The sequence below is a fragment of the Eublepharis macularius genome, chromosome 14 (genome assembly GCF_028583425.1).
Source record: "Eublepharis macularius isolate TG4126 chromosome 14, MPM_Emac_v1.0, whole genome shotgun sequence".
Classification (NCBI taxonomy): domain Eukaryota; kingdom Metazoa; phylum Chordata; class Lepidosauria; order Squamata; family Eublepharidae; genus Eublepharis; species Eublepharis macularius.
This window is the reverse complement of record NC_072803.1, coordinates 56,025,410-56,049,754: the sequence shown is the minus strand read 5'-3', so window position 1 is coordinate 56,049,754 and position 24,345 is coordinate 56,025,410. Positions and strand designations below refer to the sequence as shown.

Below are 24,345 nucleotides of genomic sequence, written 5' to 3'. Positions count from 1 at the left end.
GGGGAGTCCACCCAGAGAATGGGTGTAGGAGTGTGGTGGAGTTTAGGTGAGTGAGCGAGAGAGAAGATGGGAGGAGGAAGAGTAAGGAAGATGAAGGGGGGGAGGAGGAGGAGTGAGTCTGGAGGCTTGGGAAGGCAAGGAGTAAGGGAAGGCAGCCGGGGCTCTGTCAGCTTGAGCAGACCTGCGAGTGGACTAAGAGGGAGCGAGGGTGATGTATACCCCCTCATCCTTCCACAGAGTGGGAACCTGCACAGTCCCTGATGGCCTCCCAGGATCAAGGTCAGGCATGTCGGTGCCTCACATAGTGGCACCCCTGGCATAATCTGACAAGAGAATCTTATCTTCCTATGCTTTCCTGTTGAGCCCCAGGGCTGTGGGTCTTGCAGCTGGAGATTCTTGTCATCAAATCCCAAGGGTCAGAAGGCTGAGTTTCTTGGGCTTTGGTTGGCTGATATGGCAAAAAGAGTAGCCAATATTTCTCAGTAGATGGAGTTTGTCATTGAAGGAAAGCTCCTCACAGTGCACTATGATCCACTTGGGTGATCTCGGAGGACCTTCATCTTTGTGCAAATTGTGGGATTACGTTTTCAAAAAAAATCCCAGCTAATAATTTCAGTATTTCTTGAAGACCATCACTTTGTGGGACTTATAGGACTCAATGAGACTGTGGATCCTTGAAGAGGTTGAGACAGTTGCCATCCTGGCTCTTCACCCAGAAGTACATGACTCTCCTGAGTCCAGCTGCCTCCCAGAGGAATTCCTCACTTATCTTTGGGTATCTATGCTACCACCAGATGCTCAGTCAGAATATTTCCCACTAAAAGGGCCAGAACTCCTGGTACTTTGTCCATGTTGGCATTTACAGGTTCTGCCCAGTGCCCGCATCTCCTGTTTTTGCTCTGGTTAGCTTTTTTAAGGACTGCCTACTGTACTGTGCACCTGTGGATCTAGCAATCTATTGAACAACCATCTCCTTTCCCCTGGTGCCATTTAGTAATGTGTTAGAGTGGGGCATATTGTGGTTACCAAGAACAAATTTACAGCATTCACAGTAATAAGAAATTTACTAAAAATAAAAAGCCCACACATGTACTCTGCACAGCAACAGATTGAGCAAGATTACAAAATAAAAGTGCATACCTGCAATCCTTCGTCCCTTGGTTAAATATAACCTGACCGTTCTAGGTTAGGCTCTTTATTCTTAAAGTTACAGCATTCTATCAGTCATTGATTACCTTGAGACTTTGTCTGGGCTAGCAGCATCAATGTTGCCTCCACAAGGTAACGGTGACCATCAAGATGGAGCCCAGATGCAAGAGCTTCTTCGTCCAAGTAATGGACTTCGTTTTCCTCTTGTACAAGAAATTTAACTTCTGTATCTACCCCATCATGGTCCAATTGTTCTCCTACTGTCCTTTCTAGAAAGAGATACAATCAAGCATTGGGCACCCCAAGTCTCTGTCACCTCCTAGGCATCAGAGATTCTAGCCAGCAGAGATTATTCTCTGCTGGCTAGAAGCATTTGCATAACCAAGCCTTAAGTACTGGATGCTTGTGAGAGCCACCCAAAGGTCAAAGAGAGTTGCTCAAGGAAAGTGTCAACCTATTGTGCTATAGCAGTGAAAAAGGCAAGCTCTGTGCCAAGAATTATTAATAGGAATTGAAAATCAAATAGCCAATACTATAATGACCTGTACGGATCTATGATGCTGCCTCATTTGGAGTACTGCATGCAGTTACAGTCACTGTATCTCAAAAAGGACATTTGCAGAGCTGGAAAAAGTACAGAAGAGGGCAAGCGAGAAGATTATGGAGTTGGAGCACCAGCTGAATGAAGAGTCTAGGACTTTTCAGTTTAGAACAGAGACAACAAAGGGGGACGTGATAAAGGTTTATAAAATTATACATGGGGTTGACACAGTGGACAGAAATAACTTTTTCTCCCTCTCCCAAAATACCAGAACTCAAGGGCATCCAAAAAAGTTGATGGGCAGTAGATTCAGGATGGACAAAAAATGGAAATGCTACTTTACACAACGACTGATTAAAAGGTGGAATTCTCTGCCAGAGGATGGAGTGGTGGCCACAGGCATAGACAGGTTTAAAAAGGGACTGGGCAGTTTAATAGAGAATAGGTCTATCAGGGGTTACTTGCCATAGAGACTGCAGGGAAGCTTCACATTCAGAAGCAGTAAACCTGAATGCCAGTAGCGGGAGGCAACATCAGGGGAAGGCCTCAGCCTCTGTGCCCTGTTGTTGGCCCTCTGGGGCAACGGGTTGGCCACTGTGTGAGACGGGATGCAGGACGAAACGAACCACTGATCTGATTCAGAAGGGCTCTTCTGATATTCCTAATGGAATGAGGGTGCTTGAGGGTGCTTAACCATTCTCCTGCTCCCTGTCCTTGTAATGACAGAGAGGCTTTGGGAATGAATGTGGGGGTTCTATATAAGGTGATGTAGCCCAGGTAAAGTGGAATGCATTTCTTCACATCACTGTCACTTCAGTTGAACTGGGAATCTTTTATATGATGATTTATATGGAATGTCATAAATTGTGCTCCTGGGTGACCCAGGCTAGGCGGATCTTGTCAGATCCTGGAAGCTTAAGCAGGGTCATCCCTAGTTAGTACCAGTGAAAAGTGCGATCCCAGAAAAGGTGCCAAAAAACCAGAAACCAAACAGCCTGCAACCATTTTGCAAACGGACATGTCTGGAATCCTGAGGAAAAGCCACCAGTGTTCTGTGAGTGGGCCGTCCCTATAAGGATGTGCAGAAACGGCCCACCTCTGAACGTCTCTTGCCTTTAAAACTCTACGGCAGTGCTTTGATGGCACTTTCCACCACCACTATGACCTGTAGCTCTGGCACCCTATGGAGGGTTTCCAATTCCCACCAAAAAGTCTATGGTGCAGAAAAGGAGAAAGAAGTGGCAGAGCTACTGTAGCTGATCTCTTCCAACTGAACAGCTTCGTTTCTCAAAAACACCACCATTTGGTTCTCAGCGTTATGAATGTTTGTCCTTTTTGACAGGGTTGATTTCATTGTACTCTGCTATTTTCGTGTTTGGGACTCAGCCTGTTTAGTACATCACAATCTGCTGAATGGAGCCTGTACTCTCTCCCCCTGGCCCCCACCCCATATGTGCATCAGTTCTCAGAGTTGTCTAGGGAGAACTCCAAAGTATTCCAACAGAATGTATTCCAGGGAATGTAAAATTGGTTCTATGAATCAGTAATGAGGAAAAGTCTCCCTTCTGCAGTGATGTAGGAGAGAAGTTGAGCTTTGTTCTTTGAATGAATTAGCTGAGCTTTTCCACTCCAGGATTTCATTCTAGGAGAAGAAAGCTGTTCCCAGCTGGTATTTGTTTGGAGTTAGTAGGAGCTGAAATGAGCCACAATCTGAAATGAATCCGTATTTCTTGGCATCTTCTCTCTTTTGACTCAGAGGGCTCATTCTTTCCCTGCCCCTCTCCAGAGGGAGTAAATCCCTTGGGATTCTCTAGAGTAACACCAAACTTGTTGCATTAGGGTAGAGAAAGTACTTAATACCCTTCACTGGACCTGACTGTTTATAAGTGGCAATTATTTGACTTCTATTAAAGAAGTCCCCTCTACCCCTGATGATCTTTCCAGCTCTATGGAGAAATGTCCAGTTTCCCTTAGTGGGGAGTTGGATTGAATAGGTGGAGGCAGAACAACCTCGGGGTTTCCTGGATTGTGGAACCTTTTGTGACCCCTTTCTAACTGAGCTTTGAGATTGTGGAGCATCAATATGCTGGTGATATGCAGATTTATTTGTGGACACCCTGAATTTGTGGAATGACCTCCCTCAAAATGTTTCATCATTGTTCTTTTCTCTTATTTTTAAAAATACCTCTGTATGGCTGATCTGTTTTGGAAGGTCTTGGTTTGACAGAATGAGACATGTACTTTGGCTTTGATACATTTGTTTTAATGATTATGGATCAAGTTTTCCTCGAGTCTTATGGAATAAAACTATTCATAAATAATTTTAATGCACGGTTGAGTGATTGCCAAAAAACTAGATCATAAGCATTTTAATGTAAATTAGGAATGGGACATAAACCCTTCCCTTGGTGACCCCAGCAAGCCTTTGCCTATCTTCATACCCCAACCCTTACTCCTTCATATGCATAGCTCTACCTCAAACTCTGTTTCTTGCTCATGCTGAAATGTGATGGAACAATGACCCCGGCTATTAAAAAGCAAGCCTGCTCCTATTTGCATAACCACACCCCCTTCATCTCTATGGGCCCTCCCTCGATCCTGTCAGAATGGAATGCTGACGATACAGGCTGGTTGCAGTTTCCTATGCATGGCAGTCTGAGCTGCTTTTCATAGTTATGAGTGTTAACCAATGCTGGCCAGCCTTCCCTTCGCCTGATTGCTGATGCAGGCAGCATTATCTCTCCCTCTGTGCCTGCTGACCTGGGCCTGTTTCCTGACATCCTGGTCCCTGATGCCATATTATCTTACACTGCATGGGAACACATATGCTCTCATGAGCAATACTATAATGACCCTGGTAGCTCGTCCTGGGGCATTTGAATTTAATGCAAGCAACTGAAGAAGGAGTGAGGGGCAACAGTGATTAGGGCAAGAATGGATGAATGAATACGGTGTTTTCATTTCCTTCTGTTTTTGTATGCTGTGGTGAGCCTTTGGGATCCACCCATTTCAGTTCCCGGAGTTCTTGATTTGTTTCTTTCTTTTATTTTTTTTACATCATTTCAGGGTCATTTATACAGTATGCATTGCCCACCCACCCCGCCATTCATACACAACGGACACAAAAATAATTGTCAAACTTTAAATTTAACAGGGAACAAATTTGGTGCGAGGAGATGGCACAAAAATGAAGACTCAAAGGTCCGATTTGGCCATGGGAGAGGTGAAAATGAAATGTGGTGGGGAGCCAGCTGAACGGCAGAGCAGTGGCATTCAGTAGCACCCCTAATAATGGTATGAAGGAAACAGCTGTGGCTGGCCTATCTGCTGCCTCACTTAAAAAGCCCACATTTTGACACTTCTCCAGCTCTCCTGGCCAAATCAGCCCTCTCCAGGTGCTGCCACCATCTTTTTCTCTTTCTGTGGTTGTTCCAGCAACAGTTCTTTGTAAGCTTGCAAGCTATGGTCAGTCAGAGAGAGAGAGAGGGAGAGAGTGCGTATGAAATGTGTTTCTGATAAGTCTGAAACATTTATGTTTTCAAGTGCCCAGCCCTAATAATCCCTCTAATTTCCTGAATACTTGCAGGCTGTCTGTTATGGGGAAAAGTCTTTTCTTGATCAGTATTTCTTAAGAGCAAAAACGCATAAGAAATTCTGAAGTACAGTAGGAAATGACGGAGTGTTGGGAGGGTCACGCTGCAGGTCACTGCCCCCCCCCCCCAATATTTCTTCATGTGATCTGCCCACATAGCAATATAGGCAAGGGCAAGGGGGTGATTTTAATGCATTTCTTTGCTCCGTTTGCATCCGCTGTTCTATATAAGCTCTAGAATAGATCCTGGGTTTTGTCCTCCATTCTCTCTTCTTTTGTTTTGGATTTTAATCAGATTGGCTTCCCGTCATATTTCAGAGGTGCCAAGTTAACCACAGTGATCCAGATTCTGTTTTTATTCCCTTGGCAGGTTTTTTTTTTGCTAAGCTTGATTTTAAAAAACATTTTGTTGTTTGTATTATTTTATTGGGTTTTTTTTACTTTGTGAGCTGCCTTGAGTAAGTCTTTGAAGAAGTGGGCTACATTTTTTATTTAAACATTTATATTCTACCTTTCCAAAAAAGGTGCCCAAGATTAACACACACCAGTAGAACAAAATGACACAGTCTTCTCTTTCTGTGGCAGAGTTGTCCTTGCTCTCCCTTCCTACCCTTAAAGAAAACTAGCCGCAGGAGGCAAGATAAGAAAAGAAATAAAGAGCAGAGGAAGAAAAGTGGCTTGTGGAATTACCATCCCCTTCAGCTTTCTCTCCCTACCTTCAGGAAAGAGGAGGGGGAATCACAATTTCAATGTTACAGTCTTTTCTGCAGCAGAAAGAAAAAGTACTATACCACCTGGGTACAGGTGAGAGATGCAGTATTTTAAAATATCCCTGCAAGGGTGTCAAGGAAAATCTAGCACAGCAGGGGAAAGATGCTAGCCCTGTTGTGCTTATTTTTGTTACTTGCTACGTTTTTTTTTCACTTAAAGGCGCATTCAGAAGGTGATCCCTCACCTGCAGACTGAAAGGGCGCTGTCCATTCTGCCCCCTTTGCCAACTCATTCTGCTGCATGATGTTCATACTCTTGATCCCTTTCCTGCATGGAATGCCACGTGTGTAGCTAGGCTTCAGCAAGGGCTCTTTTGAGGAAATAAGCTCTGCTTCCATACAATTCTGCCACCAAGGCACTGCCTACAGCCGCCTGATGGTGGGGCCAGGCCCAGAGATCGACTCTTTTTTTGTTGTTTTGGAGAACACGGCTCTCCAAACGGCTTGGGGTCCAAAGCGGCCTCGTCTTGTCTTTGAGCTGGTGGCCTGCTGTGCATATCTACATTATCAGTGGGCTTGATCCCATTAGAGGGAGGAAGTTTGGAACAGAAGTTATTTGCTCAACCACAGTGGATGATCTAAAGGGCACACCAAGAAACACAGCAGACAAAGCTGCTCAAGTAAAAAGAGGCAGCAGTTGATACAAAGCGGCAGCGGTTCCCCTTTCCCTGCCAGCTGTTCTGAATCCAACAAAAATGAACTTGGAGGTCAATTATTCTTATGCAAAGAGGGCCCTTAGTGGTAGGGTTTTGCTGAAGAGAGTGGGAGCTAAGAAAACTCCAAGCAAAGAAAGCCAAAGGGTGTTTTGCACATTGGCCTTGCTCTCCCACCCACCTTCAAGTAATTTCCGAGCTCTAGAAAGCTTGGCAAACTCTTTTATAGGACATAAGCTCAGTTCCAGTTCACACAACACAAAGCCCCCATGGATGCCAGGAGGACTTCGTTTCAGATGTACAACAGGTGCTCTGTGCCTCCCAAAAGGCACATGGGCCCAATCTGATTATAACTGTAGCACAGCATAATAGTAGTATAGTAGCAGCGTCAGTCCCATCCTGTCTCCTCCCCTCCGCACCCACAACCAGGTTTCATTTGTGCATCCAGAAATAATCCCAGGGAGCCTCTTTATGCTCAGGTGAGGGAAACTTAACATTGGAAGGAAGTGAAGCTTGAGCAGTAAATCATACAGAGACACAGCAGGCAAAATCTTGTAGGGATGGATAATCTAAGCTCCCCAGAATGTTTGATTGCTTAATGCATGTATTTTTCCAAGACTCTTTTTGAAAATTCCTGGCTTACACTGTTGAGCTCCTTTTCTAAAGAGGCCTGCCGGACCCTAACACAGATATTTTAACAGATGTGAGGTGATGTTCCTGTTTGGATACCCTTTGGCTTTTCAGTTGCTTCTTTAGCTTTGGCTCTAGTTGCAACTCATTTTGGCATAATTTTAATAATCTTTGCTTGATTCTAGTTGCATTTTTTAATTTATATATATATATATATATATATATATATATATATATATATATATATATATATATATATATATATATATATATATATATATATATGTAAATGACTTTTTATCTTAAAAACACAAGAAGAGTCCTGCTGGATCAGACTGGTGGTTCACCTTGTTGCTCTTAGTGGCCCACCAGATACCACAGAAATCCCACAACAGGCACAGACAGGCTAAAGCCTTCCTCTGCAACTGCTGCCCCCCAACAACTGGGATTTAGAAGTATACAGCCTCTGAAGTGGCCATATTTAGCCCTCATAATTAATAGTCATTGAATGAATCTATCCTCTATGATCTTTATTTTGTTGTTATCTGAAATTGATAGCCTCTTTAAAGCTATGAGTAAAAAATAATATGTAATTTACCAACTGACTACCTTGAAACCCCTGTGAGATTGCTTGAACAGTGGTTAAGTGGTTCGGCTACGAATCAGCACTCTACTGGTTCGAATCCCACTACTGCCATGAGCTCAGTAGGTGGCCTGGGGTAAGCCACTCCTCGCAGCCCCAGCTCTCCAGATTTATTGTGGGGATAATAATAACACTAACTTGTTCACCACTCTGGGTGAGGCACTGACTGATCTGTCTAGAAGAGCGGTATATAAGTGCAGTTGTTGTTGTTAACATTTTTATCCTGACTTTCTCGCCATAAATGGTGACTCGAGTGGAATTATATGACAACTTAGGCTAGTGACAAGGCACTGAAATAAAAATCTTCACAGAATTCAAGATGTTAGCAGGCCCCACACCCACCACAAACATAATCCACTACCTACCCCAATGCTCATCAAAGTCCTGCCAGAAAATGACAGCTTTATGTTGCTTGCAGAATTTGGGCATAGTTGGTGCCCACCTCACTTCCTCAGGCAAACTGCCAATGAGCCAAAGCCATTTCTGCAAAGGATCAAACCCAGGTGGTGACCAGATAAATGGCTGCACTAGAAAGCTCCATTAGGAGGATACTATGATTGGATCTGAAGTGGTCCAAGGTTCATATTGGGAGAGGCAATCCTTCAGGTAGGCAGGTTCCAGCTTGTATCGTGCTTTTAAGGTGAATATTGCACCTTAAATTGGACAGAAGCAAATAGATAACCAATGAAGCTCTTTCAGGATGGGAATAATGTGCTCTCATCTCCAAGCTGTATGGTGCTCATTTGAAACAAAAACCGGAAGGTGAGATCTGGCTGCATTTAAACTGCAAGCAGGTTTTCTTGTCATCGATACCACCTGCTTTAAAATCAGTTGTTTTGAGGGAGTATCAGCCAAACAGAAGCCAGACTTAATATAGGTCAATGGAGTGGTAAAGACAATCCTACTGAAAACTTCATCTCCTTGTTGCCAAAACATTATATAATCTCATTTTTTCATCTCTTCTCTGGCAGCTGTTTCATTCTGTCCTTCCGATCTCTTGGCCTGGAACCACTGGGCTGCATAAAACAGAGTCCCTTGGCTTCCCTGTTCCAAGTGATGAAATGGAGATGAGTCATCTCATATTCCTGAGAAAATAACTAGCAGCCCCCATTTCCCCCACCTTTGCCTCATGCAAGTCATGAACAGATACATCCAGGGTTTATTCATTTATTCATCCAGAGGCCAGTGCAGGAAGTTCGGTGGTCTTGGCACCAAATAACTCACGCTGACACGTGTAAGATTAGAATGGAAGATTGAACATTTGACACTAATCACATACATGCCAACATTTCTCAGATTCATAGAAGGGCTTGCTTGGAAACCCCCTGTCTGTTCTCATGAAAAGAGTCACTTATTGCAGAAAACTCTGCCCCCAGCACTCTTACACATTGCTGAAGGCCCTTCACTGACTCGTCGTATTAACATTCTCTGGAACATTGTCGAAGGCTTTCACGGCTGGAGAACGATGGTTGTTGTGGGTTTTCCGGGCTGTATTGCCGTGGTCTTGGCATTGTAGTTCCTGACGTTTCGCCAGCAGCTGTGGCTGGCATCTTCAGAGGTGTAGCACCAAAAGACAGAGACTGAGAGATCTCTGTCTTTTGGTGCTACACCTCTGAAGATGCCAGCCACAGCTGCTGGCGAAACGTCAGGAACTACAATGCCAAGACCACGGCAATACAGCCCGGAAAACCCACAACAACCATTCTCTGGAACAGTCTGTCCTCCCCTGAATTAAAGGCTAGGAGTCAGTTTTGATTTGGGGCAGTTAAAGATATACTGGAGCAATAGAATTATACTCTACCATATTGGGTGCCGATCAACCTCCCAGTTCACAAGACATTTCTGAAAGGCAAAATTAGGGACAGTGGTTTAACAGGGACAGTGCTTAGTAAAAAGTAACATAGAGAGAGTATCAAAATAGTAAAGAGTCCAGTAGCACCTTTAAGACTAACCAACTTTACTGTAGCATAAGCTTTCGAGAACCACAGTTTTCTTTGTCAGATGCATATAGAGTATGTAGCTGATTTTAGCTTTCCAGTGAATAGACAGCTAGTATTTGCATGTGCTACAACTCCACAACATGTAGTTCATTCCAGACTCTGTGTGGATGCATCTTTGTTCAACTCAAGGCTTCCTCTTCTCAAGCTAGTTACAAAAAGCAGCCAGGAGAAAATACTATGTGGTTTTGTGTCAAGATTAGAGATGAGCGTGAACTGGAAAAAAACGGAACCATGCGGTTTCACAAACCACGAACTTTCACGAACCTGCCCCTGGTTCACGAACCAGTTCGTTTGGTTTGTGAAAACGTCACACCCGGGTCAGAAAATCATCACTTCCGGGTCAGCAGAAGGTCACTTCCAGGTCAGCTGAAGGTCTGCAGGAAGTCCATCCCTTGTTGCCTAGGAAACTGATTGATTGGCACTGGGCTGTCTGCAGTCACGAACCAAAAACGAACCAAACGAACCAGCCTAAAATTCATGGCAGTTCATCAGAAATGGGATCTGACGAACCGCAGTTTGTGAACCATGAACCGGCCTGGTTCGTGCTTAATTTTGGTTCGAATTTCGGTTCATGCCCATCTCTAGTCAAGATTTCCATTTGGGTAAAATTCTTGCCTTTATGCAGAATACTGAAAGATTTCAAAACAATACCCAATGTGGCGTTCACCTTGGGGACTGCCTATTACAGACCAGTCTGTATTTGCATGGTTCCCATTGTGGGGCTTCGCAGAGCTCCACTAGCTGAACATCCATTACAGGTAAGCACAACCCTGATTTATAAAAACCTACACTCTGGTCTAATTTAAAATTGAAGTGGAGCCAAAGAAGAGTGGAAGAGAGTGCCAACAACAAGGGAAGGAGGAAGAACATCTCTCTTTGGACCTCCTCAAAACACTGTGACAAATGACACGGTGGCATTCACATCTGACAAGACAGCCCAATAGCACTCTGGTTTTAAAGATGAGCTAGATATTTCACAAAAAAAATCAAGGTGTGTACATTGTTTTTGTTTGTTTGTTTGGTTGTTTTTTTTTTAAAAAAATAAAAAAATAATAATAAAAAAAATCAAGGTGGTATGGGGTAACCTGCTCAAGTAAATCTCAGTTATAAACTCAGAAGGTTGGATCCAGCCTGCTTTCTATTCCTAGAAAAGGGAAAGCCCAAAACGTCTATGCTAGGGATCATGGGACCTACATGGGCAGGAACTGTAATAAAGAGGGGAGTAAGGCGAGATTGACTGAAACGGCTGTATCCATCCCAGATCATTGCATGGTCAAGTGGCAGAATGAATGCCTATTGTTTCTAAGACTCTGCTTTATTTTGGTGATGCTGAATAATGATGAAAGTTTCCCCCTCTGCTCTTCTCAGGGACCAGAAGGAAAACCGGGCCAGCAAGGGGAAAAAGGCAAAACTGGCCCAAAGGTATGGATGCTTCTGCCACTCCTGTACTCTTACTGATGTTTGTGGCCATCTCTACCCCCTACCCCTACCCTTTTGGGCATAGTTTCTCACTAAGGCAGTTCGAGGGAGGGAATCACATTATTGTTCCTCCATTTAAAAAAACATTCCCTAGCTGTAGAAAAACAGGTTGTCAAATGGTTAGGTTGTAGCCTAACCAGTAGACTCAGTAGTATTCTGGGTTCAGGAAGGGATATTTTCTGGGTGAATGTTTAAGTAAAACCCTACATACAATCTCAGATTGGGTAGCCCAAACACTGGTTAAATACTAGTGAGGCACACCATCATGTCTCAACACTAATGTTTATGCTTGTTTTCAGGGCAGCAAAGGCAATCAGGGGCAACTTGGAGAAACTGGCCCACCTGGGAAGATGGGACCAATGGGTACTCAAGGCCCCAAAGGATCCAGAGGTACCCTGGGAGCTATGGTGAGAACATAGTGTCAGTTCTGAATGCAGTTGTGGGTCAGTATTCGAATGAGGATGGCTATGTCTTTTTGTTGAGAGGGCACAGCACCCTGAAGGAGGGTGTTGTCCGTGAGTCTGTTTCCGCATTCTGGAACTTACTTCTGCCTTAAGCTGAGTGTCCTCTGAAGACAGCGCAGGACCTATTTGATCCAGCGGGCATTTAACAGTTAGAGAGGGTCATGCAAGGATTCATGGCTAATATAGTCCTGATGTGGGACTATCACCTAATAGTCAGATCACCTAATGTTTTGCTTTAACTTAAAAAGACCTGGGCAGGGGGAGCGGTTCTGATTTTAATTGAAGCAGTAATGTTAGCTGGAGGAGGAGATGTTTAACCATTTCTACCCAGGCTGTTTTAATAATCTAAAGGCCCTATCCCAAGCTTAGCCCCACAGAGGGAAAAAAAGAGGTACTTGAAATATACCTTTATATATCACACTGAGGGGTGAGAAAACATTGGGCTTGTTTTCCACCTTTGTTTTACCTTATTGTAATGCTGTTTTGGGGAGCATCCAAATGATATGATCTGCTGTTCATTCTGGTTCTATGTTTTTCCTTGCTTTGCTGTAATCTTTTCCAGACCTGGTTTAAATAGTATTTTTTTGGAGCGTGTGTGCGTGTGTTTGTATGTGGTGCCCTCAAGTCATAGCTGACTTCTAGCGACTCCTGGTGGGGTTTTCATGGCAAGAGCCTATCAGAGGTGGTTTGTCATTCCCTGTCTCTGCAACCCTTGTCTTCATTGGAGGTCTTCCATCCAATTACTAACCAAGATCGTCCCTGCTTAGCTTCTGAGATCTGACAAGATCAGGCTCACCTGGGCGATCCAAGTCAGGGCATCTTTTTGGAATGATTGCAATCAAAACACCTCTGGATGCTGTGTGGGCAGGAAGGGGTGCATTTTTGTAGGTCCTGCCCATATCAGCACCATTTTCCATACCTCAGTCCCTTCACTGTTCATTCCCTCTCCCCATACACAATGAAAAGGGGTTTTTTTAAAAATGGTAATAACTATAACTATTTCTTTTGTACATTTCTTCTTAAAACTCTGCAGCCAAAAGGGCTAGAGGCAACTGGTTGGTTGCTGTGTGAAAGAGTGAGTTGGCCTAGATGGGCCACTGGTCCAATCCAGCAGCAGGCTGTTCTTATGCTCTTATAGCACTGCAGTATTATAATATTATAATGATCTGTTGCAACGAGGTACTGATTACCAGCTTTTATTAAAAGAGGAAGGAAACCTGTAGCCCTTTTGATTGTGGAGCTAATAAGGGGGAAAGCTGTATATTTCTTCTTAAAACTCTGCCACCAAAAGGGCATTTGTATGTAGCAAATACATAGCGGCAGAACATCATTGTAAATTTGTAATGTTATAACGCTATAGCACGGTAACTATTACCTTTTTTTTTAAGCCTGGAAAAGTACCCTCCCAGTGGTGGGATGGGAAGTTGCATCCACAGGGGACTGAGGCAAGGAAAACGTGAGGAAGACTTCTGTTTGGATGCCCTGTTGCTCCTTCAATGCCTCTGCGTTCACAGCAACAATGAGAGTTACGCAGAAAATTGTCTCTGTGTTCAAGCAGTCCCGCTTTCAGCAGGGGTTGCCTGTAACAGCACTTCCTCCAATGCAGCTGTTCCAGTCAGAATCAAGGCCCCTTCCACCTTTAATTTAAGTCTGACCATCCTGCCACAATTCACTTTTGTTTCAGCCCTGATTTAGACACGTATTTCAGTGTGTTTAAATATCTACCAACAGATTTTTAAACCTTTTGCTTCAGAATCAATATTTTAAAATTTTGTCGTGGATGAGCCCTGCCGTTGCTCACCTGGCAATCCGCAGTCCCCTTAAACCTCTGTTGCTCAGAAAGCTCAAGAGTGCCTGAAGAGGAAGGCCATGGACATTTAGCAGGCTCTTGCTTCATCTCCTTCACTTGGAGCATTTGGGGCTCTGACTGAGGGCCAAGCTACAAGTGAGGAATGACACTTGCCTGGGAAGTGAACAGACTCAGAGCTAAGATACAAGTGATGCCTGACACAGGTTGGACACTTCTCAGCTTCCCTCAAGTTTTCATGGGAAATATAGGCGTCTGGTCTTGCAGCTTGGCTCACCATTTAATTGAAGTTTGCAGAGCAGCAGTCTATGGGAGGGAGAACATGCGGTTGGGAGGGGAGTGCAGGTGTCGGGTCTTTCCAGGAGCCCCCCTTCCCCTCTGCTGGGTGTGTGGGGGTGGTTTCTGTAAACTTCAATTAAATAGAGAGCTAAACTGTAAGACCAGGACGCCTACATTTCCCATCAAAACTTGAGGGAAGCTGACAAGTGTCCAACCTGTGTCAGGCGTCACTTGTAGCTTGGCTCTCAAGTGTATTCCTCCCTGTTCACTTGCCATTCGCTTGCACTTCACTTGATCAAGTGGAGCGCAAGTGAATGGCAAGTGAACTGGGAGGAATACACGCAAGTCTGTTCACTTGCCAGGCAAGTGTCATTCCTCACTTGTAGCTTGGCCCTTAGAAAGTGTGACATGTGCATTGGCTCGTTCCTTCCATACAAGCAGCCTCAGTTCCTTTTCATCTTTCCTGTTATGATGTAGAACAGCTCTGTGTTCCACTTCTAAGTTATTTCCAAGCCAAACTTTTATAAACCAGTCTTCTTAAAAATTACTGAAAGCTCCAGGGGCCCAAACATTCAAGGGCTTACCAGCCTGAGAACCTGCTGGCAATAGTATCAAGAGTCTTGTTTTGTATACAGGCTGTTACCCAACTAGAGCCATTATAGCAAAACCTAGCAAAAGGCTGTGCCAAAGAAAAAGTAGTGGGTAGAAACATTGATAGAAAGACCAAACAAAAAATCCTCAGAGCATAGAAAAAGCTGCTGTTCTTTTTTTCCCCCCAGGGTGCCCCAGGTAGAATGGGTGTCCAAGGAGAACCTGGTTTAAAGGGCTATCAGGTAAGCTCTCATTTTGGAACCCCTGCCTCACAGGTTGGATTTTCTGCACCTACGAGTGCCACATGACCCAGCGCTTCAGATTTTGGGCAAGTCTCAGAGTCCATATGGCCTATATGGACCATTAGCTGCCTTGAACCGGCATCTTGTTTCCCATGGTGGACCACCAGATGGTCCCTGGGTGCCCATAAACAGGGAAAGAAGAGAGCCCCAGTCTAAATCTGGCCCCTCCTCAACTTCTTCCTAGGAACAGAAACACAATGGGAGATCCAGTCACAGTTCTCCAACATTAAGTGTGTGAGAGAGAACAGCAAGAAAAGAAAAGTGAATTGGGCGTCGTATTGTGTCTGGGCTTGGTTTGATGGGCCTTCAAAAACATCCTTTGATCCAAGGCTCATTGGGTGGAGTTCGTGGCCCTGATATCAATGCTACCCTTATTAATCAGTTACAGTACACCTAGTGAGTGACATGCCACAAAAAGTGCCTTCCTCCAGCAGTACTGTGTGCACACTATTGTTATCTAGCCAGGAGTCAGGCTCTCCCAGTTTGGTGGTACCTGAAAACCCAATGTTTTTCCCCCTGGGTCAGCCTCATCTCAGAATGCTTATCATGGAACTGTCAGCCAGCCCCTTGGAAACTTACTTTCTCTCTTGTTTCTTTCCCATAGGGGCATGCAGGATCACCTGGACCAATCGGATCTCCTGGACCAAAAGGTGAAAAGGTAAATTGGTAGAATCTGTGCACTGTAACTCAGTTGCAAAAAGGAAGCAGTATCCGTACTGATATGAGCTTGGGCCAAGTCTATAGACAGTCTATGCTAAGGAAAGCAACAGTTCTACAGACTGGTTGTGATGATTTACATGTTTTTTTATATAACCTGTCTTGCTTCTGCAAGCAAAGGGATAGTCGGGCAAGGGATACAGAGCATAGAACCCAGATCTGATCAAAGGTCCATCTAGTTCCACATCATGTTTCCTATTGTGGTTAGCCAGATACCTCGAGAAAGCCAATAAGATGCCCACAGGAAGCCTATGAGGACAAAATCCCCAAACTTGTTCCAGACGACTCTGGTCAGGCCTGATTCAGATATAAGCATGCACTTAAGAAGCCCTGAACGTCTAATTAGTTTTCCTATATCAAATTATTTAACTCATGGCAAGAGGTACACCATCAATAATGTTTTAGTTTCATTACTGGGTAATAGTACACACCTAATACTATTACATAATCTCTGCTTCCATTCTAAGCCTTTTTTAATAAAACATAATTATTTAGCATTCTTAATATCAAATCAATCAATAGAATTATAACTGTATAGATCATTAAAGGAGAGCAATCGCATGAGTCCAAAAAAGTATCTTACCCAAAGATAAGTACATCACAGGCAAGGAGCCCCTTCTAGGAAGAAGTTCTCAATCAATTCAGTTTCTCATATTTATAGTATTTCAGAACCATCTCCTAACAATAACTCACTGTCCTGCTTCAATGGGCTCACATTCTTGGCTAACTGATTATCTTATAATTTCAAACACTGGACAAGGTTATCTGTATTTGAAACATCTTAAAATATATAAAAATATCTCATATCTGTGAAGTTAGACATTCTTGTTATTCTCAAACACTCTCTGCACCTGGGCCTCAATGTATTGTATCTACTGAGATAGGTTAAATAGCTCTTCTAATCTACATAAGGCTGTACAACTGTGTTACTCCTCTGTTTCATGCCTCTCTCCAAGGTTGTTCAATTCTAGATCTCTAGACTCCCTTTGTGGCATGTCTAGTTATAGGCCGGGCTAGCCCTGTATCTGTGTGCAAAGACATCTATGATTTTCTTGGTCAAATCCAGCAACTGTTCTAGCTATATCCGTAACAACCTGCTGGTATTCAGAGACACCCCGCTGCTGAACATGGAGATTCTCTTTAACCATCATGGCTATTGATGGACTTAACCTCCGTAAATGTATTTAATCCCCTTTAAAGCCATCTGCACTAATGGCCATCATAACATCCTGTGGTAGTAAATTCAACAACTTGATTATGAATTGCGTGATAGAATTTTTTCCTTCTGTCATGGCCATGCTTCTACTCTTTCAACACCTGCTGTATCCCTTTGAGACACTGCATGCTGTGGCCGCAGAGATTTCCCCAGGGCTTGGCCATGTCCTTAAGGGATGGAAAGTAAACTAATAAAAGCAGAAGTCAGGCTGTAGTCCAGTGCACTGTTTTGGGGGTGTAAGCTCCTTTGAACTTGTGGGAGAATTGCTTCTGAGCGTGTATAGGATCAGGGCTGTATATTTGGCAGGATCCCAGGCTTTTTTCTATTGTCCATGACATACATATTTGCATCCATTTTTTGCCAAAAAGAAACAAAAATTCTTCCAAAATAAGATATACTTTTGGAATGAAGTTAGCAAAGTAAATGAAATGTGGCAGATAGGAAAAAAGAATTTTAATAGAAGCAAAGGAAAAAGTTTTCAGAGAGAGGTCTAAAAGCAAAATCTTTTCGACATACAATACAAAAAGGTACCCTCTTCTGGTATAATTTATTTTTTTTATTTTTTTAGAATATTTCTATGCTTCCTCTTCAGAATCCCATGCAAGGTGGTTTACAGTTAAAAACCACCTTGCTTTTAATGGCTTTTTAAAAAGCCATTAAAAACACAAGCTAATAAAAATGGTAGGACATGAATTACATCAGACTTCATTTAGTTCAGGTAGTTCAGTGCTATATATATGATTGATTATTACCTAAAGTTTTCAAATTCACAACTCTGAATATTCATTCCAAGGATTGAAATGAAATCTAGTATTATTATCCAGACTTCCCATACCTCAGTCCTTAAACATTTGTTGGAAATCTCAGATGGTTTATACAACATATTGTCCTATAGGCCTAATTCAGATTTTATTATTATTAATAATAACAATAATAATAACATTTGATTTATAGACTGCCCTTCAGGACAACACCCGCTCAGAGCAGTTTACAAAGTGTGTTATTATTATCCCCACAACAAACTCCCTGTGAGTTGGGTGGGGCTGAGAGAGCTCCAAGAAGTTGTGACTGAGCCAAGGTGGCTTTAAGTGGAGGAGTGGGGAATCAAACTGAGTTCTCCAGATTAGAGTCCCACCGCTTTTAACCACTGCACCAAAGTGGCTCTTGGTTTGATTAGCATAATCTGTGGTGCTTCTCAAGATCTGATTCTTAGTTATGAATTGGGTGGAGGATAGAACAAAAGTGATAGAATATTAGGCTTCTCCAAAGCCAGTTGAAGACCGATGGAAACTTTATGTAAGGAGAGCTGGGCATTCTTTGGGGCATTGATTTATCTTTCTGCATAGTGACCAATGTACTACTGTGCATTGCAAAGAATTCTGGATTGTGGCCTAGGGTGGTGTGTCAAAACAGATCTATAGGCATGTCGGTCGGATTATAAAAATATCCATGTCATGCCTTTCAGTGGGAGTGGGGGTGGGGGGAGGAAGGGAAGGGGAAATTTTTCATGGTGGTTACCAAATATTGACTGACTAGACTGAAAGCAAAGCCATTCAGAGCAACCATTGTCTGTTAAAAGTTAAAAAAGAGTTACAGTGTCAAAACCACTGTATTGTACTGGTTAGAGTGGACTAGTATTTGGGAAACCAAATCCCCTCTCAGCTATCAACCCCTCTCGGTGACTTTAGACTAGTGGCTCTCGCTTAGCTTGACCTGTGTCACAGGGCAGTTGTGAGGATAAACTGGAGGAGAGGAGAACCGCGGAAGCCACCTGAGCTCCTTAGAGGAACAGCAAGATCAAAGTACGAGAGACAGATAGAAAGAAGATCTCCTCCAAGTTCATTTTTAAAAAACTGAGATCTCCCTTGTCTTAGTGACTAGCAGGGACAGGGGCAAAGTTCGCCTTTTTTAGGGTAGAAGTTCCATCCTTTAGGCGCCTCTCCTTCAGACAACGAGGGCCGATTTAGCACAGCCCTCAAGGAAGATCTAAATGTCTAGGAAGGTTCATATATGAGTAGGAATCCTTAAGGAATTTAAAGCCCCAGATTATTGAGGACTTTGAATGTCCAGCACTTTGACAGCCAGGGGAATTGTTGTAAAATGGGTGCTCTCGTCTCCAATGGGTCTGCTTCACTAAACAGCCAAGTGGCTACATTCTGAATGAACATGGTTCAGATATTCACTTTCCTCATCACGTCATATGCATGCCAGTTTGGTCAACCCCCTTCTGAAGTTAGTTCATTTCAACCCAATAGCGTACTGGGAATTACAGATTACAGAGGCTCATTAGGCCGAGAGTGTGACTGCTCCAGTGTCAGCTTCATGGTTGAGAGAGGATATGAACCCAAGTCTCCTTGGTCCTAGCTCATTGTGTCGATCAAGAGATACCAGTCCCTGTGATCAGATTTGCAAACTTAAAAGACAAGTGAGGCAAGGTAAGGGAAGCAGAGGGGGAAAGCAGATGTCAGAAATCAGGATGTCGGCGTTTATATCCAGATAAGGCCAAGTTGATCTCCCCTTGGCTGGTGTTCTTCTGGTAAAGGGAGGGTGCAACGTCCCTCCACCATGGCTGTGGCTGAGATCAGAGGGCAGCCAATCCTTCCCTCCTCTTGCTGCGATCTCTGGACAGTTGGTAGTTAGAGCAATTTTGGGCAGGGGGGGGGGGAAGCAAGCTTTCTGCAGCTGCTCAGCTAAGGGATGATTCTCAGTTGATATCTCATATTCCGGTATGTGTGGTAAATCAGAGAACAGAACCCTTTATATTGGGTTTTAAACCAGTCACAACACCCCGACTAACTGTTGTGAACGTAAAGATGTCAACCCAATGAGTATCATCTCCAGTGCATGTGATGAAGTGACCTCTGACTCACAAAGACTTATGCTGGAATAAATGCTGTTAAGTCTTCAAGGTACCACTAGACTCCTGTTTTCTATTCTGGTGCAAATACCCCACTACAGAGCACATACACCTTATAATAATATAATAATAATAACATTTGATTTATATACTGCCCTTCAGGACAACTTAATGCCCACTCAGAGCGGTTTACAAAGTATGTCATTATTATCCCCACAACAAACACCCTGTGAGGTGGGTCGGGCTGAGAGAGCTCTGAGAGAGCTGTGACTGACCCAAGGTCACCCAGCTGGCTTCAAGCGGAGGAGTGGGGAATCAAACCCGGCTCTCCAGATTAGAGTCCTGCGCTCTTAACCACTACTCCAAACTGACCTTAACTGAGAACAATGCTCATACTTTGAAATTGCCCCTTCTGGACTCTCCTTCTGTCAATTTCACTCAGAAAGGGAATTTTTAGAAGTGTTCTTCTCAACTGGCAGGAGCCTCATGTATGTTGTGCCAGAGTATCTACAGCGGAAGATTAAAAAGTCACATGGGAAGTGGCTCTGATCTCTCCTTTGACAGCCTTCCTCCCTTTTATAGGCTTTCTTCATAAAACTTTCCTACTAGATCCCTTAGCATCCTTGTAGCTCTCCTCTGAACCCTTTCCTAGAGAGTTAATATTGAAGCAGAGATTTTGAGCTGAATAATGCTTGGCATGCCTTCTGTTGCTCAATAAATCTCCCACCCGAAAGAAGTTTTCACTGCATTTCACCACATCTCCTCACCCAGTTCCCTGCCTCTCCTCCTACAAGCCGTCCCACCTGCAGCCACAGTGACTCAGGCATTATTCCGCTGCTGCCATCTTTTCTTTCTGCCCCCCATCCCAGCCAAAGGCTTTTGCTTAGTCAGCTTACTTAACGAGTTCAAGCTGGAGAAGTGACTCACAGATTTTTAATGGTTTCCTGTCAGTTCGGTCTGCTGTCCAAGGCCCAGGGAACAATTCCCAGCTGCCTTTGGTTGCACTCATGCTGTTGCCAGAGCTGGCTGCAGGAATGTTAGCAGTTAGATCACTGGGATTTCTTTGCCCTGTTCCTCTTTCCAAGAAGGGAAAGAGTGAACATCCGATAGAATTCAATTGACTGTATAATTGAATTTGGGATCCCATTGGAAGAAAAGTGTGGACAGCTTGTCTGCTTTCACCGACCTTCTGCCATGTTCCACCCTATTGGAGCACTGGGGATTCCAAACATGCTCCAGATTAATGCTCCAGGTGAATAAGACCCAAGTGCCTCAGACATCGTCTGGCACGAATGTATGTGCTAGAACGCTACTTAGGATCTTCTGCTTCTGCAGTGCAAGGCGTTAGCGGAAGCCTTGAGAGTGCAGCAGTGCCCAGCCCTGTCCAGTAAGTCATCCCTTTCTAAGGGCAGGCACAAGGCACTAGGGAGAGTCTCTCTACTTGAGACCTCTTACTCGAGGATGCGCAAGTGAAGGGAGACGCAATGTTAACCAGGAAGCCGAGTTTTAAAAGACAGAGGCAAAGGCTCTGTCAATTTCTCCTGTCTACAGAGCTGCACAGATCCCTGCTCAGAGGTTTTGTTAATTTCCTCTTCACCTCCCAAAGGGGAGGTGAAACTGACAGCACCTTTGGGGAGGCAAAGAGGAAATTAACAAACCCTCTGAGCCAGCTCTGTAGAGAGGGGAAATTGACAGAGCCTTTGCCTCTGTCTTTCTAAACTATACTTCCCAGGTAACGCTGCATCTCCCTTCACTTGAGCGTCCTCATGTAAGAGGTCTTGTGTAGAGAGAATGAGTCAAGCAAGCAGCAGAATGGCTAGTCCTCGTGACAGTTGCTGTTCCATCTCTCATCTGCTGGGCACAGCACTGAACAGCTGTTGTCCATTCACCTTCTCCAGGGCAAGGGCTTGGGCAGTGCAGATAGAGCCCACTTCTAGGAGCAGCTGCCTGCTTCTTCCCCTTTGGTCTCCATCCCCTTTACCAAAAAACGGTGAGTAGGGAGGCAGCAACAGCAGCCTGCCAGGCTTATAGTTTGCTCCTTTGCCTGGGCAGTGTGCAGTGCAGTGGAAATAGCCACTGGGAAGAGCCACAGCACTGCTTGCCCTTTTGGGTCATTGGCACTTGGCACCTTCCCTGGAGCAGAGAAACATCTGGCATGGGAGGGTGAGCATCAGACCCCTAACTAGAGATCCAGGTCTACTGTATCTATAGGGATCTATAGGGATCCAGCTCTACTGTACAGAAATCTACAAGAAACTCAGCCAGTCAAAATGTACAAAGCACTTTGAATGCTGAAATATTATTCTTAGGTAAATTTGAATCTTACTGTTCTTCCTAGAAACTTAAGGCCATGTGCACATACACATGCTCACCCCATTCCACATTCCCTAAGAACTAGGCTAAGTTGAGAAACAGCAGCTGGTTCAAGGTCACTTTGATGGTTGAGCAGGAATTTGAACCCAGGTCTGTTCCAAGGCCAACATGCAGTCTGCTGATCCACACTGGCTATTCCGAGCAATTCTTGCAAAAGAATTAATAGAGAAATGCCAGTTGATGTTTTAAGACAGCTTGTGCTTTCAGTAAGCTAATATCATCAGGGGAGCTGCGTGTTGGCTTGTGCAGTAGGAGGCCTGGCTGTCTCCATTGCACTTCTCGTTCAGAGGTTCTCCACGGTGCTGGCATGGAGTTCCGTGGTGCATTGCAGTCAATTGACTCTCTCCAGCGAGCACACTGATAGCTCCTCAAAGGGGCCTTGCAGAGCTGAGCATCGGCCAGCTGGCATTTCTTCTCCCAAATTACATTCCACGCTGGGAAGGCTGCCAGCTGCTAGGGGCCTTCCCTTGGCCACGGCATTTTCCATTTCTGGTTGCAGCATGTTTACTTTTCAGCTTTTTACTCTAAACTTTATTTTTAACTTTTTACTTTAGCCAAAAGGAACTAATATACATGGAGACAAGGCGGTTGTACATTAAGAAGCCCAAGGAAAGCCCACCAGGAACTGGACTGATAAAGCCGCCTTATATCATACCATACTGGTGGTCTATCTAGCTTAGTATTGAGCAGTGGCCTAAATCTTACAGCATCCTGTTATGTGTCACAACTTTTAACAGAGTTCTGTATTTCTGTTCTCATTTCGGAAGGGGAAGTATTGAGATGGCAACTATCACCTTTTAAACATAATTATTTTACAATTAAGATCTTATTCTAGTAGTTCCAATATTTTCTGCTCAGGAATTACTTTCATACTAATCTTAATAGTGGGAGATAAAGAACAAGCTAAAATTTAAAATAACTTACTCCTTAAAAACAGCAGTTGTTTAAAAGGTATGTTTTAAGAAATGTATGCTGTGTTGTTAAATAATGAAGAGTATTTGGGTAATAGCTTTATGAAAAGATGAAGCATGTTAAAGGCAGATGTCCTGGATTTTATTTGGAGGGAATTACTTGTTAAAGACCAGCACCTTCCTTGTGTGTTAATCCACACAATATCTGTTACATATTACCAGGGCTTTTTTTCTGGGAAAAGAGGTGGTGGAACTCAAGACTGCATAATGACGTCACTTTGGGTCAGCTGGAACAAGGGGGGAGTTTTTTAAAGTTTAAATTGCTGTTGGCGAAAATGGTTACATGGCCAGTGGCCCCGCTCCCTGACCTCCAGACAGAGGGGAGTTTAGATTGCCCTCTGCGCCGCCGAGCGGCTCGGAGGGCAATCTAAACTCCCCTCTGGCGGGAGATCAGGGGGCGTGGCCACTGGCCATGTGACCATTTTTAAGATGTGCCGGAACTCCTTTCCACCGCGTTCCCGCTGAAAAAAAGCCCTGCATATTACAGTTCCCTGACACCATAGCATATTATTAAAACCTATAATGCCAATTCCAATTATGCCACTGCTGGAGATGATTCAAAGAAAAGGCAGATTTCTGCCATGTGTAGTGAGAATGTTCTGCCATACAAGAACCCTGGAGAAATAAAATGGCCATAATTGAAACTGTGACTACAATGTCCAGTTTGATTTACTAAACATCATTGTTGGTCGTATTGGGAATATTACTCAATCAATACGTCTTCTCTGTCTGATTTGGAGCCTTCTTACTGTGACAGAAATACTTGTTGCTAAATAAGTAGCAGCAACCAACTATTCCTTTTTCTCAGTTTGGTTGGATGAGGGCCGAACTATACAGTACAACTACAACATGATCGCCACAGGGACTTCCAGTAGTATGCCTGCTACAAGTTTCGTATAGGAAGCGTTGCAGGGCCCTGATCTGGATTGGGATCATGATGTTGGGGGGTAGGAGGGGCCCCAAGTAGGGTTATTTGCCTGTGGAGAAGAGGGGGCTGCACGTGTCTGCTTCCAAATTGAGTTCCCAGAAGGAACTTGCAGCGGGTGTTCTGCTTTAAGTCCCTGTGGTAGATGTAATGTGTAGTTTGGACCTAAGTCTTGGATCTGAGCTGAAATGGCCAAGCTTCATTCATGAACTAGCATGAAGTATGTAAAACATGACCAAAACAATGTGAATTTACTTCTGCAGGGAAACCACTCTTGAGTTTTGGTCACTTTATGCACAAACTTTATGGCCACTGTGGCTGGATAAGGGGAATACTTCAGAGAGTCATTTATTGAATCTGAGAGCTGTTGGAATGTAGTGTTTAAA

At 43.9% G+C, this 24,345-nt stretch overlaps 1 protein-coding gene across 1 annotated transcript in view; it reads left to right on the top strand.

Moving 5' to 3' along the window:
- The window catches only part of COL27A1 (collagen type XXVII alpha 1 chain), a 342,023-nt gene that overhangs the window by 276,846 nt on the left and 40,832 nt on the right, over window positions 1–24,345 (top strand). The window contains exons 38-41 of the mRNA XM_054997267.1: window positions 11,347–11,400; window positions 11,757–11,864; window positions 14,787–14,840; window positions 15,505–15,558. Of these exons, the coding sequence (XP_054853242.1) occupies window positions 11,347–11,400; window positions 11,757–11,864; window positions 14,787–14,840; window positions 15,505–15,558 (270 nt within the window). The remainder of the gene's footprint in view (window positions 1–11,346; window positions 11,401–11,756; window positions 11,865–14,786; window positions 14,841–15,504; window positions 15,559–24,345) is intronic.